The following is a 16,031-nucleotide window of genomic DNA, read 5'->3' as shown; positions in this document are numbered from 1 at the left end:
TTTTACATTCATCTCAAGAAGACTTAACAATTTGATCTCTTATCAAAATTGTTATTCAGTTAACCATTTACTCCATAAATGCAAATTTTAGTTTGTATAAGTTCTAGTCTTATTCTTGAAACTATAGTTGATTTAAAAAAGAAGAAAATCTTAGCAATTTATTTCATCTTCTGTGAAGACTATTGTTAAAGTTTGAAACAGAACATGAAAAGTAGCAGGAAAATTATTTATCCCAAATTATTTATGTGAATAGCAGAAAGAACACATGCCTTTAAATACATTTTTAAAATTTGTAATACTAATATTGCTTTGAATCAATAACTGCTCTCTTCATGTCTCCCTCCCAACCGAAAATGAATAGTCAGAACTCTGCCTACTGGGCCACTACAGTGATATGACTTTTTGTCCAGTCCCTAGTCTTCTTTCATTCCCCAGCCCTTGTCTAACTTCAGGAGGTTAAGGGAAGACTTATTTCTCTTAGTGAGCTCCATCAACAGTTATGATTATAATAATAGGCTCTCCATTCATGGAGAAATGAACTATCTCAATTTCCTTTAAAAACTTTTGCTTTTTAGAGCTTAAAATGTTTTAATAAAAATATTAGAATGGTTCATAAGCATGTCCTCAGAGAGATTCTCTTACTCTGGATATGTCTTCACTTGAAGGTTTGTTCCTAGTAAATCTCTTGAACTACCAGGAACTTCTCACCACCCACTTGTACCATAAATAAACCCAAAGAAAGACATATCTGAGTTGACCTTAGTTATTTTTGAGAAGTAAAACTAGGTCAATTAAGGGAACATACTTAAAAACAGAGGTTGGATACACTTAACTAAAGGGAGAAGCAGATTAATCCAGTGCCTCCATGTTCCATGCAAGTCATCTCTTAAATTACTAGAACTTTAGGTGAGCTGCCAAGATTGATCAAAGAAGTCTATACTTATTATTTGCTCTTCTCCTTGTGGGCTTGGGAAGGTAAACACTCTGCAGCACTGCTCTCAGTGTATCCCTATAAAAATACTCCTAGCCTGACACTTCTCAAAGCTCTATGCCTACTCCAATTTCTTGTAATTTGTGAACTCATTTCCCAATCCTTAGTCCCAGATGATGTTTTCTCTAACTGCTCCTTATCCCAACATGAGTAGGAAAGGAATCCTGCATGTTACATTTCTCAAGATTCTTTGGGAAATTCACAATTTCTTGAAACCAAACTTGTTATGGAGTGTTATATGGTTATAGTTCTTTGACTAGTAGTCTAGATTATACAATTTCAGAATTATTTTACAATGATTTTTCTATCTTGTGGTTTACCTTTTATACCACAGCTTGGAGTTTTTATTGTAGAATATATTGCTATTATAATAGTAGAGCAGAGTTATTTGCTAACACAAAACCATCTTTGCTATTTGTCACTTTAAATAACTGCAGTTTGGGTATTGAGTATATTTGGGGCACCAGAGGGGTGAGAAAGATTTTGAAGAATGGTTTCTCCCTGAAAGAAATGAAGAGAATAGACACCACAAAAAATGAGAGAAAAATTTATTGGGTTTTTTTTTCGCTATAACTGTGCTATCATAAAATGCTTGTGCAGTTTAATTCAAGTCATTAGAGTTACTTTCTGTTGGTTTTATAGGTATCATTTGAAGGTATAAGTGATTTAAGTTTTCACTCAAATGGGAAATCCTATTGAGTTTCAATTTTTGTGATTCCACGTTTCCTTTTATCAGTGATGCATTGCTCATCAGAGTATATTCTCAAGTGCTTTTTTGTGGTCCAACTCTACATTACTCAAGTGATCCATCATTTTCCATAAGAAATCCCTGCAAAATAGAGTACTTGTGTTAGTTCAAATCTATCTAGCTACAGTTTAATGGTCCAACAGTCAATCCCTTTTCCCCTCTTTCATTTTAGATTTCTATGTATTTAACAGTACTAGTCTTATTTCATTCAGTCAGCTGTTAGTGGGTACAATAAATAAATATAAAACAGGAAACAGGCCAGATAATACCACAATGAAAAATCATATGGAGGGAATTTAACAGGTTGCGTATTCGACACAAAATGATGATTTACTATAATTGTAATATCAGCAAAATATGAACTGTAAAAAGAACTATAAGGAGGACCTTACCATTTTCTATTTTGATGTTTATTGCAAAATATACTTTGAAAAGGAATTGTATAAAGATGGTGAGGTTGTTCATTTGTTCCTGTATTCACATAACATTGTGTTTATTGCAGTAATTCTGGAACACAGATGCCTTTTACATGGCATCTGACCTTTTACATGGGTTCAGAATTGAGCTGAAAGGAGATTGTGTTAAACTTCCTTGAGGATATTATTGTGTGATTTTAAATGAACCCAAGCTTTATCTTGAAAAAAAAAGCCCCATTTATTAGCAATAATACCCTTGTAGTGATGCTGTATGAATGTGCTTCATATAATATTATAATCTCCAAAAGCTTAGAGTTGATAATCATTCAGGCATGCATTCTATACTCAGTTTTAGATTTTAGAATCTTTATCTTTCTTCTGATCATACCCCAATTATCTCATTTTTTTGTGCCTTTCATGACACTTGCAATGGAAAGTGATTTTTTTTCTCCTTGATAGAGTTCTATTTTATATCAAATATTCTATAAGCACTTTGATAGGCTCTCTTTTCCTTAACAGCAAAAATAATAACGTACATACTTCTTTGCATACATTATTCCTTTTAAAATTCAAAACAACTGTGTAAAATCTGTGTTATAAAATATTATTCCAATTTTACAAAAGTAGAAACTGAGGTAAACAGAGGTTAAGTGTCTTGGTCAGAGTCACAGAGCTAGTAAGTATCTGAGGCTGGACTTGAACTTGTGTTTTTTTATCCACTCTATCCACTGTTCCACCTAAATATTGTGAAGCTGGAGAGCATCTAAAGGAGGGTGAGTAGAATGAAAAAGAGCCTGGAAATCAGACCATGTGAAGACTGAGTAAGGGAACTCAGCATCTTTGGATAAGAAAAGATAATCATTTCAGGTATTTGAAAGACTATGAAATAAAAGAAAGATTCAATTTGTTTTTCTTGACTCCAAAAGAGTCAAAAGAAAAGAAAGGAAGTCATTAAAAATGGGGCACATTTAGGCTTGTTAAGTAGAGAAACATTCTAACATCTGAAACTACTCCATTGCATTGGGTTTCATCTTCACACAAAGAAAGGCTGAGTAACTACTTGATAGGAGTGCTTTAAAAGGGACACTCACAGGGGTATGTCTTGAACTTAAGTATTCCTCATGTTCCCTTTCTGCTATGAGCTTTTGTAACTAGATATACTCCAAGGTAGAACTCCATCTAGAAGTCCTGTGACCTGTTAGTCAAGAAGCAAAGGACTCAAGTCAAAGGAAGCTTATTACATTCCTTTGAATCTCTTACCATCTCAAACACTGCAGAATTTATTGGGGGACTTTGACTAACACTTCCCATGGAAATTTTGAAGAATTGTTACTGCAGTTAATTTTAGTGATTTTATTTTTCAAGATCATATGAGCCTTGTGGAAGGGACTCAAAACAGATGGCTATGATTCCATCCAATTGATTTTGTTATTCTGTGAAACGTTGATGTTTTGCTTTTCCATTACATCTTACATTAGCTGATTTTTCTTGTTCTCAGATCCACACCTCCAATGTTGTTAAAATAAAGAATCTGTCTTAGAGCAGCATTGTGCCAAGCATTGGCAAGCATAACCTTAACTATTTGATTCTTTTCAGAGAATGTGGGGCTGGAACATTTGTCAATTTTGCATCCTTAGAAAGAGATGGAAAGCTGCCCTACAACTGGTGAGTATTAACTTGGGACCATCCTTCAGGAAAAAGTTTCAAGAGCCCTATTTCACTTTAAAGCACTGAACTTGAGTTTTATTATAAAATTACAGATAATAAAGACCTCTAGTTATTGCTGACTTTTTAATTGAATTTTTTCAAGTTCAATTACACAAGCATAAGATGGAAGTGTAGGGGCTACGTAGTCCAAAGCACTTCTTTTACAGAAGAAGAAACTGAGGTTCATGAAGGATAAGTGCCAGGCCCAAGTTCAAATAGTCAGTGAATCATAAGAGGTAGGATTTGAGGATAGAGGTTCAAATCCTGGGCCCTTTGGCTCTTTGTTACTGTATCAGGCTCTCTAATGTGTACTTTGACACATACAAGCCTACATTAATTAGGTCATTGCCTAAAAGAAACACACTAACTAGTTGCAGTCTTTTATTGATACATATGTATATAGCATTAGAGCAACTAAATGGATAAAATAATTTTACAAATAAGAGATCACCTAGTTGCCACATGAGCCTAAAGCCCCAGACAAATGGTGAGCAGATGAATGAGAGCTTAAGGTACATTGTTCTCAAAAAAGTCTGGGTGGGAAGAAATATAAATTACAATCCCAGGTAGCTGTGCATTCTATTGAAAATCTAGATTTCACTGCTGCCTGACTATGGGCCACTACTATTAAAATATGTAAATATAAGTTCAATACACAGTTTTTGGTAACTTGGAAACATAGCAAATAGCACATTGGATCTGAAATCAAGAAGACCTGAATTCAAATCCAGCCTCAGACACTTACTAGCTTTATGACCATAATTGAGTCATTTAAACTCTGACTGAATTTCCTCATCTGTAAAATGGGGATCATAATACCATCTACCTCCCAAGATTTAGATTTAAAAAAACGAAAATAAAATGAGATAATATTTTAAAAGCAGTTTACAAGCCTTAAAGTATGACATAAATGCTAGCTATTATTACTATTATTATTAACTATTATTATTAATTTTATTGTTATATTCAAAGCAGAAAATCTCTACAATAACTTATGAACTTATTTCTTTTAGTTTTCTAGGTCTCCCAACCTCAAATGCAGGTACATCCCAAAGAATAGGAAAAGGCTCAACTACATTTTAAAGGATGTAGCTTTCATGTTATACAAAACCATAATCTCCACACATTTGTTGTGCTCTTGATCCAACACCTCAAGCTCCCAAAACACAGTGCTTCACCAACCCCAGATCCTCAGAGCTACACTGCTATTCCACAGAGAAAAAGCTCTGGCTTTCTCTTTCTCCCTTTTCTTTCTCTCTCCTTTCTTTTAGGTTTATTAATTCCTTCTACAAGCCCTTCATATGATTCTGAAAAATAAAATATTAAAAGTAACAAAATTTCCATGAGAATTGTTATATAGATAGCACTTTAGGAAAAATAACTTAAGAGATTTTGATTTTTCTGACATTTATACACTGCTTACAAAAAGTCTCAGAGTGGGAGAGAATCCCGAATTCTCATCATTTACAGCTCTCACCTTGCTGTATCCACAAATCAACTGCTTTGTCTTTGTGATTGTTTTAATTGTATCATCCCTCCCTGAAAGAGGAAAGATGATTTTTATCTATTCTACTACCAGCAAAGGCTTCTCATTGCTTACTATGCTAGGCCACCACCTTCTCCTCAGTCACTCCCTATATATCAGAAAAGTCCTTTATGTTTCACTCCAATACAATATGTATAATAATCTTTGTCCTTGATTTTAATCATTCTTTCCTGTATTTCAGATGAAGGGCTAGTTAGTCATTCCAGTCATCCCTACTCTTGTCTTTTCACTGAACTCCTTCACGGTTTTTACCATTATACAGTTCCTTCATGATTCTGTCTAAAGGGATGAGCTGTTGGTCCTGAACCTTCTTTTCTAGGAAGACTTATCATTCATTATAGAGTATTGAACCAGAAAGTCATATTGCCCAGAAGCATTTCTTTACATGTCAGAAGAATCTCTTGGCCTGCTATACTCGTGGCAAGGAAGCTGCCATTCAATTTCTTCTTCCAACTGATCTTGACTCAAGTAAACCTGCAGCTTCTGTTCTGAGGTCTTAGAAAGGGTGAAAGACTCATTTCCAATCCAAGATAACTGAAAGCTAATCCATTCAGAGATTTTACTATCAGAGAAATTAAAGAGTAAACAACAAAATCCCTAAGGAGGCAAAATTGATTACTTTCCAAAACAGCCAAGATTATTTGAGTTTTTCTACTTCAGACCACAACAACCTTCTCCAAGAATCTGTCAATGTATGCAGTGACTTTTTGCTAAATCTTCTTCCAAGGTCACTATCTAATCATTAAGGGTCAAATAGTTAATATTTGGTAAGCAGATTTGAACTCAAACTTCATGTCTCCCCCATCTCTGAAACTACTGTATAGGAGTGAATTTAGGAAAATTTGCAAGCAATCTTAGAAAAAATATATGACCTACTTAGGGCTTTTGGAAGCCCCTGCTATCTTCCTACTTCTTTTTGCTACACCCCACCCTTACCCTAATCTCCCATTGCCTGGCTTTTTTTCATTATGTTAAAATAGGAAAGAGAGCCAGATACTTAAGTATACTGTGATAAGTATTTCACTGGATTGAAAATAAATTAGAACAAGTATAGTAAAAGAAAATTTAAAAGACAAACTAACTGACCAAGTTGGCAGAACTGCCAATTTATTACAAAATATTAAACAAACCACTTATTTTATATTATTCTGAGCATCTGAGTAATCATTTATGTAAAGTATATATTTAAAAATTGGCCCCAGATAATAGAATCCTGTACCAAATAACTAGATAAATGGAACATTCATTGTCTTAAATAATTTTTCTTAAAATAAAAGGGATCTCTTTAAAAAAATGACGTTCACAAAAATAACATCCTTCTAAGTAAGACAATGAGATACATTGAGTTACCATATGTCATCAAATTTCATTAGCATCTTTGATTATTTTGCTGTGCTGAAATGGAAGGCTGGCAATTCTTGCAAGTGAGATAGTGTAGAATCTTACAACAATTTTTAATTCATTTACCCATAAAATAACTATAATGAGAATGGAGAGCATACATTTTAGAATTTTGTGATTTCTCCCATCTTCTTTTTCTTTATCCCCTTTATAATTAGGGATTGATCAAAGTAGGTAGCTCTACCATCTACTAATAAAGAGTAGTTAAACTGGTCCATTCAGAAGCAAAGCCCATAGTCTGGGTGCCATTCAAACCTTATCATAATTTCACTAAGCAATGCTAAGTAGTCACAAGTGCAGCTATAGCCAAACATTTTATCCTTTCATACGAATTTCATAATGACATAATAAATAGCTCTTTGAGGGGACACTTGGGTTAAAAAAATCTACCGGTATTAGGATAGAGACTTTCACATTTACTCCTTTCCCCAATAAAAAAGATCAAAACCAGCAAAGTAAAACGATTTTAAATTTATTTTAGTGGAAGGACCTTCCCCCATTTAATAATTTTTTACAAAGATAACATGTCATATAATATAAATTAGTCAAACCATCAGATTCTAGTAAAGTTGTTCTATCTTCTACATGTGGGTCTTTTTTTAATTGTTGTTTTTTTTCTGATTTCTTAATTGATACTCACAAATAGGGGTCTCCAAGCCTATGTACAAAACATGATCTACATATGTATCAGAATGGACACAAGGGATATCAAAAGCAACATAGAATTTATCCTCCTCACTCCCTAGCTCCCAGTATCTTTCAGAAAGAAGAATTTGAAAACAAACTTCTTCTACTTGGTTGGCTTGAAATAGTGTAGTTTAATAGAAAAGTGACCTGAAACATTTTCTTAACTAGGAAGGACACACTCATTCAAAGGAAAGGATATTTTATCAAAAGGCATGGCAAAAAAAAAAAAAAAAAAAAGCTGATAAGAAGATATTCTCTAATGCTCAGAGGGGTTCATAGGTTATCATAGAGGTTGAAGGTGGGGGTGGGAATACATGGGTAACTCTTAATATACAGGCATGAAGAAGAATGTATATTCACAAACAAAGTGGAATACTCAAAGGAAATACAAATGCAGGGCACATGCACTTCTGGGGAAACTCATATTTTTGATCTTGCAGAGTCACTGATAACCTCTGATGATGTCATCATTGCACTCCTAGTTGCACATTGTGTAGTCTCTGGCTCAGAGGTATGTTTGTAAATCAGAATCAATAAACTAAGTATTACTAGGTATTAGGTGCTATGCTAAGTGCTGGGAATACAAAAAAAAAAAAAAAAAAAGGCATGGCAATCTCGGCTCTTAAGAAGTTTACAATCTAATGAAAAAGACCACATACTCACACACACATACACACACATACATATATGCATGCACACACACATACCCACACAAAGTTGAAAAGACAGTGTGTATACCCAGCATGGGATGGAATGAAGGGTTGAGAAATAACTGAAGAAATATGAGTTACACAACTGATTGCATCTTGTAGGATGACAAATTTCTGGAAAGTATAAATGTTTTAACATCTGGCTATCTGAAAAAAATATGCATGACATATTTTAAGTTAATTATTTTTAAAGTGTAGAGTTAATAAGGCAATAGATCATTCTGATTTGTAGTGTTTGCTGATTCACAAGGTATAAATGCTCACTCTGAAAACTTAACAATATGATTCAATTGAAGCTGGAATGCCCTTAGTTTATCTCATATTCTCTGCTCTTCCTTGCTGGATGTAACAGTGTCTTTGCTGCTTTCTACTGCATGTCACTCTTATCTCTTTTGGACATTTCTATTGTTCCATAGCTGAGGTGTTCACTGTGCTGCTCTCTGCTACCATCTGCCGGTCTTTAGCTACACAATTTCTTCAAAGTCCTTTCTGCTACAATCTTCTGTGGTGCAGTTGGCAGGAAGCCTCATCCCTTAGAAGGAAGGAGCAAGATCTTTTATAACTCATGTAGCTTAAGGCCATGACAGCTAGACTCATCCAAACATCTGGAAAAAGGCAACAGACATCCAAGTCAAGATGCTTATCCTTACAACTTAGAAAATTCCCCTTATTTCCTTTCAAATTCCTGTTAAAACATTTTCCTAAGAACATTTCAGAGACCCTACCCAACAAAACCTCCAAGGATCAGTGTGGATTAGGGGCATTAAAGGGGCATTAAAGTTCCCTTTGATTTCTATGCTTTTTGGATGACATGCCTTAGATGACATATCCTTAGAATAAGGATAAAGAAGCTAGGTGAAACTGGAAGAACTCTCTCAGTCTCTCTTTATTGTGCATCCTTCTTAGCAACAAAATCTCTGATCTTTGTTCAGAGTCGTTGCCAGGGAGGTAACCTTGGTAGCTTGCTTATATCTAAAAAAAAAGATTGTGGATTCCATTATTCAATCATTCATTTAATATAATGTATTAAACAAAGTACACTATACTTTCCCAGGTGAAGGATAAAATTTAGCTAAGACAGTCTCTGCCAACATAGAAGTTCATTCTAGTATCAGTCATTTGAGGGGGCAATTTTCAAGGCCCAAGGAAAATATAAGAGCATTAATTCTCTAAACATAGCATGAATCTTCATGCAACATGCTAATTATCACAAAATCTACCTAGGGACCATAAGATAATGCATAGTTATATGTCAGTTAACAAATAAACCTTTATATCTGAAATTTCATAGGATGATCTTTAATTCTAATAATACAATTGTCTATCATTTGGATATGTCTATTAGATAACTGATCTCTGTTTTATGTTTACATTACTAACATCTTGCTTTTTCATCTCCATATCTATTATCTATTAATGCTCACAGGCGTAGGAGTATATTTGCTTTCCTAACTCTGCTACCCTCATGTCTTTGGACTGATTATCTTTTGGCATTTTATATTAACCCCTGGTAAGTGATGTTTTTACTGTTTTCCTTGTGCAATGTATGAATAATGTTATCTTCTTAATAAATAAAAGGGGTTGTAAAATTTATTTAATTTGTTGAAAGTATCTAAAATACTTTTCCATGAACTAAAAAAGGAATTAAAACAATCTATGGGGCTAAAATGCTATCATTTTATCATTTATGTTTCTATTTTTCAAAGTTTTTTTATGATTTCTTCTTTTAACCTTTGACCCACCCATTTCACATTTTACCACATGCCTTTCATCTTTGTAAATATGTTTCCACTTTATCCTGACTTTTGGTCCATCAGAAGACTTTATGTCACAGAAAAAAAACAATTATACACTCATGTACTATAGTAAAATCAGAATACTATATACATACTCTCCTTAATTCAGTTTAATTCACTAAACATCTATTAATTACTTATTATTTACAAAATACTGTGTCATGCCTGGAGAATTCAAAATTTGACTCGATATGGGCCTGTTCTTAGGACCTACAAGTGTTTATAAGCTAACATCAAGAAAGAAATTATTATTAAAGCAACAGCAAAGTGCTACCAACAACTTGGAGAAAAGTAAGGTCATTTTTGCTGGCTTGGAATAGAAAGGAGAAAAGAAGGAAATGGAATTTAGAGACATTCATTGAAGTGAGAGATAACAAAAATGGCAATCAGGAAGACTGTTTCAGATATAATTTGTGCAAATTCATATGGGACAAATGAGAAAAGACAAAGGATTTGGTTGAAATATTCAATTCAACAAGCATATGCCTAGTATGTACCACTGTGGATACAATACACACACACACACACACACACACACACACACACACACACACACACACACACACACAACAGCCTGCTCTAAAAAAAACCCATATGTTCTACTGGGAGAACACAATATTAATATGGATAAGTAGATAAAAAACATGCAAGAGAAAAAGAAAAAAAATTTCAAATGGGGCATCAACAACCAGAGGAATTAGGAAGAGCATCTAGAATTAGGTAGTTGAGACTTGAAGGGAGGTAGAGATTCCAAGAGGTTGAAATGAAAGAGTATTCCAAGAACGGGGAACAGCCTATGCAAAGGCAGGGAGAGGAAATATGGAATGTCATTCATAGAGAATAGTCAACAGAACAATTGGGTGAATGATGGGGAGAAAGGTATAGTCAGCCTGGAAAGATATTGTAAAGCAATATTGTGAAAGTCTTTTAAGGCCAAACAATGGAATATCAGCCTTCAAGAATCAATGTTACAACACTTTTGCTCTTGAAGAATAATGTATATACTTTGGGAGCTATAGTGGTAGGCATAGAAATCCAAAGGTGTAAGAAATTTGGAATGGTACAAAGAAAAAGAATAGAAATAGTTAAAAGACTAAGAGAGATCCAAGTATAGGGAAGGAGATGAAATGAATTGAGGTTATTTAATTTATTGAAGGAAGGACAAAGGGGACTAATTATGCAGAGGATTATGACAAGATATGTCTAGCTCCTCTAAGAACAGTGTGGGTGCAACAAGAAGAATTTAAAAATTGGCTTGCAACATAAGAAATATATAAATAATTTCCTGGAAATAAGGTTTGCTAATTATTATGGCAAATAAAGAAAAAATAGTGGGGTATCTTATTTCATGAATTAATTTTTAAAACATAGTAACCAATGATCCACCAGGACTGCAAAAAAAGTGGGGGCTAAATACAATGATTAGATGAGAACATGAATGAGCCTTGAATATAAAATTTAAGTGGGAATTTTAGCTACTAAATTATATGTGTGTATTTAATCTATAATTATTAATACCAGAGCCACTTTATTAACCTCTTGCTATGCTTGAACTTATCATCAAATAGCTCATTACATTTCCCCCCCCTGAGGCTGGGGTTAAGTGACTTGCCCAGGGTCACACAGCTAGGAAGTGTTAAGTGTCTGAGACCAGATTTGAACTCAGGTCCTCCTGAATTCAAGGCTGGTGCTCTATCTACTGCGCCACCTAGCTGCCCCACTCATTACATTTTTATGAAGTAATCTACTTACTGATTGTTATACTCAAAATACTATCTTGAAAATTCTATATTTGGTATATTGTGGTATATTACCACATTGAAGGTATATATTTTTTCTTACCTTCTCCAAGACTTCTTGGTCATTATAATTATACTATTGAAATGTATTTGTTTTGTGTTCTTTACATTAATATGTTATACTCATTATATATTACATGCATATATAATTTGTTTATAATATATAAGTATAAAATATTTATATTTATATATCATATATTATATATATTTATAAAAACATACATATACACATGTATACATACATATATATTCTTCCTAGTTCTGCTTATTTCACTGTACGTTTTCTACATTTCTCTGAATTTTTCATATTTTTTTGTTTTTAAGATGCAGTAATATTTCATTACATTTATATAATACAGTTCATTTAGTTCTTCCCCTCTTGGCAGATATATAGGTTGTTTACATTGCACAAAATGTGCTACTCTGAATATGTTGCCTATCCTAATATTTATTAATGCTATCATCTAACCATATTCAATTATTGATCATTAAATAATTCATTTCTTCTTAAAAATCCCAATAAAACAAATTATCAATACTAATTTTTCCATTTCACTTTCTAATTCTCATCAAAGCCTCCTCAATTTATTTTTGTATTCCAGATTTGTGAACATGAATTTTCATGGTTTTTATTATTAGATACCTTTGGTATTTAATTGAATATCTGGCAATCACAATCAGGTTAAATCCTAAGATAACAAAAATTTTTACTTTACTTCTAAGAGCAGAAATACAAGTTTCTGCCCTTTATTTCAATCAACTATCACATTTATATTGAACATTTAGCGTAAACCCAGACTTGCACTAGTTATTATAGGGGATGCAGAAGAGTGAGACATAGTCCCTGCCTTAAAACTCCTGCTTAAGAATGGGAAGCCTTTCAAATGTTCTTCCTGCAGGTCATTTTTTCCTATCCTTATAAGGATTCTATTTTTTATTCATGTTATTTCCATTTGTTGAATACTTGTTGTTAAGCCTTTCAGTCTGCCCATCTCCACACATTACCTAACTTCACCTCCCATCACAATGTTTTAGATTTATCATAGCTTCATTTTTTCTAACATCCCCTCCAGCCTCCTGTATAAATTATTCACTTCTTGCAAAGGACTTTGTACACACACTATAAGTTTTCAAGTAAATCCCTATGCTGCCTTTTATGTTTTGTATTGAACTCAAGAAAATCTCTCAGTGTTGGCTGGGTTTTTTCCTTTTTAGGGGCCAAGGGAGGGGGGCAGGGAGCAACATCATTGTGGAGTACCATTGCCCAGTTATGTTAATCAAAAGAATATGTTCTACCAGAAGTTCTTATATCAGTTATCTCAGATTTTATTTCCTATTTAAAGCAAACATTAATTTCAGTAGGGTCTAGACTCTTTTCTAATACCCACAGTGTGGTGAATTATTCATTTGGTCATTTGACATTTTCAGCAAGGAAAAACACAATTTATAATGCTCATCTTTGCTTCAAATGAATTTGTTTTCCATTCTGTTTTAGGAATCATAGATATATTTCATTTGAGATTATTTAAAATGTTTCATCTCATTATAGTCTATGTAACATTTATTTTGGGAATCCATTAAAATATTTCACTGAAACTTCAATGTACTTTCATACCTTCATAATTTTTCTTTGAGATAAATTTCCATTTGGCTGGTTGTATGGATTTCTCACTTTCATTAAGATTTATAAATGCATTTTGATTCATTCAATTTGATATTTGGAAAAGTTTCCCCTTAAATCAAATGAAAAGCAAGATACTGAAAAGAAATTCTTCATTCTGCATATTTTGCTATTTGATAACTTTTTTTAGATAGGTTGTTTGGAAAATTCACTTTGTTTAAATAATCATTCCAAATTAGCATTTTTATCATCACAGTGTGGAATAATAGGGAAACAGTCTTGGAGGTAGGAAACTTGGGCTCAAGTTTAGCCTCTAGTCAACTCAATAAGCAGATGCTATATTGAGCATTGGGGACACACAGACAGTCAAAAACTATTGCTGACATCAAAGAGCTCCCAATCTAATTAGAAAACAACATGCAAAAAGAAAAAATGTTCAAGGTAAATTTCAGGCAATAACAAAAGGAAGCATTAGTTTTAAGGGAGACTGGAAAAATATTGTTGTAAAAGTTGAGGGTTGAGGGAAGCTAGGAGACAGAAGTGAATGAAGAAGGGCAGAAGCCAGGAGTGAGAGACTGCATGCAAAGGGTCACAGATGGGAGGTAGTATGTCTTGTTCAAGGAACAGAAAAGAGAGTTGGAATCCTGGATCATATGTAGCAGAAAGTAAAGAGTAAGAAGAGTGGAGAAGTAAAGACAGACAAGAACAGGAAGATCTTAAGACAAATAGAAAACATTATCTTTGATTCTGGAGGCATTAGGGAGTTACTGACCCTAATTGTCTAGGTGAGGAACACAGTCAGACTGGTCCTTTAGGAATATTACTTGATAGCCACCTGGAGGATAGGCTGAAATAGGGAGAAATTTATGGTAGGGGGACTAAGCAGTAGGCTACTGGTTCAGGATGGAGTGATGAGGGTATATCCAAATTAAGTGTAGGAGTGTCAATGAGGAAAGGGAGCATATGAAAGACATATTGCAAAAGTAAAAGCCACAGAGTTCAACAACTGATTGGATATGAAGAAGTGGGACACAGTGAAGTCACAAATGGCATTCATATGGTGAGCCTAGATGCCTAGAAGGATAGTGGTACTCTTATAGTTTGGAAAAGATTGGAGGGCTTTGGGGGAAGATAATGAATTTAGGTTGAGGATATTGAATTTTAAATGTCTATGGGACATTCAGTTCAAGACGTCTATTAGGCAATTTAAAAAGTCAAGACTAGAGAGAGATTAGGACTAAAAAGTAGAATTAAGAATCATCTAATTAGAGATAATAATTAAATCCATAAGAGCTGCCAAGATCACCATGTGAAATAATATAGAGGAAGAAGAAAAGACCCAGGACAGAATCTTGTGAGACACCCATGATTAATAGATGTGACTTGGATAAAGATTTAGCAAAGGAGCAAGAATGACAAAGGGGAAATAGTTTCATAAACTCAGAAAAGAAAAAAAAGTATCTTAAATGAAAAGATGGTGAATAATATCAAATATTGCAAAATGTTCTAGAAGGGTAAAGATAGAGAAAAGGTTATTAGAACAATTAGGAAATCTTTAGTAACTTTGGAGTGATGAAATCCAGAACCAGAGTATAGAGAGCTAAGAAAAAAGTAGAACAATTTTAAAGAATTGACTCATTTCTACTTTTATATATATCCAAATTAATTACAAAGGACCTATGAAGGAAGATGCAATGTAAATAGAAGTATGAATAAAATAATTGTACACAATTATAATATATACATATTTGTGTTTAATGGCAGTTATCTCTAGGGTGGGAGGAAAGGGAAGAAAAAAGGGAAAAAAAAGAAATTTACATGATAAATTTATTATATATTTAAAAGGAATGAAAAGTTGTACTTAATAAATTTGAAGTTTCATTTGCAATCATCTTTTTTATTTTACTATTTTGTGGAAATGTTTGTTTCATACCATAAATTTTAAAAGCATATATTTTAAATTAAAGAGAGTAAAAGGAAAGGACACATATTGCCACATACTTCCTATATGACCCTGGGCAAATCATTTAATCATTTCATGTTTTAAATAACTAATACAGTAAGTAGTTCCCAACATTTTTTTTTTTGTTCTGCAAACCCCTTTCAACAACAACAAAAATTTGTTGTGGCCCTCCAGGGTAATTTAATATACTATCCATAGAATTCTATGTTTATTTACTGCTTAAGGCACACTGTTAAAGAATTATTAGCACAAACTTCTTGAGGTTCATGAACCATTAAATAGGAACTACTATGGTCTATGATTATAGTTACAGAGAAAATTCTGAGTTGGATTGATAGAGGTGGATCCCTATATCAGTGAAGTGAAATCTAATCCCTCTTCCTCTTATTATTTTAATATACATTATGTTTTTTTTTTACAAGATAATCAAGGAAAAATTACTAGAAATAACTTTCTAATGGATTCGGTTTATAACATGAGTTTTGCATTAGCATTGCAATTCATAAAGCCATGAGCAAGTAGGAAATTCTCATCATGATGCTATGTAATTTCCCCATCTTATCTGTCATAACCCAGCATTTAGAAATTAGCTCTTCTATAAATTCAGTATGTAAAACAAAATATTTCAAATTAGTCCTGAACAAAT

The 16,031-nt window shown here is 33.3% G+C and overlaps 1 protein-coding gene across 2 annotated transcripts in view; it reads left to right on the top strand.

The window, feature by feature from the left end:
- PTPRO (protein tyrosine phosphatase receptor type O) overlaps positions 1–16,031 on the top strand; it is a 210,587-nt gene that overhangs the window by 151,391 nt on the left and 43,165 nt on the right. The window contains exons 16-17 of one of the 2 annotated variants that reach the window (XM_074268962.1): positions 3,752–3,820; positions 9,633–9,716. In XM_074268962.1, coding sequence (XP_074125063.1) covers positions 3,752–3,820; positions 9,633–9,716 — 153 coding nt within the window. The remainder of the gene's footprint in view (positions 1–3,751; positions 3,821–9,632; positions 9,717–16,031) is intronic. The other variant, XM_074268963.1, reaches the window with a different exon arrangement.

This window comes from Sminthopsis crassicaudata, chromosome 5 (assembly GCF_048593235.1).
Source record: "Sminthopsis crassicaudata isolate SCR6 chromosome 5, ASM4859323v1, whole genome shotgun sequence".
In the NCBI taxonomy this organism is placed as follows: domain Eukaryota; kingdom Metazoa; phylum Chordata; class Mammalia; order Dasyuromorphia; family Dasyuridae; genus Sminthopsis; species Sminthopsis crassicaudata.
Note: the sequence above shows the minus strand (reverse complement) of the source record. Positions and strands in the feature narration are given on the sequence as shown.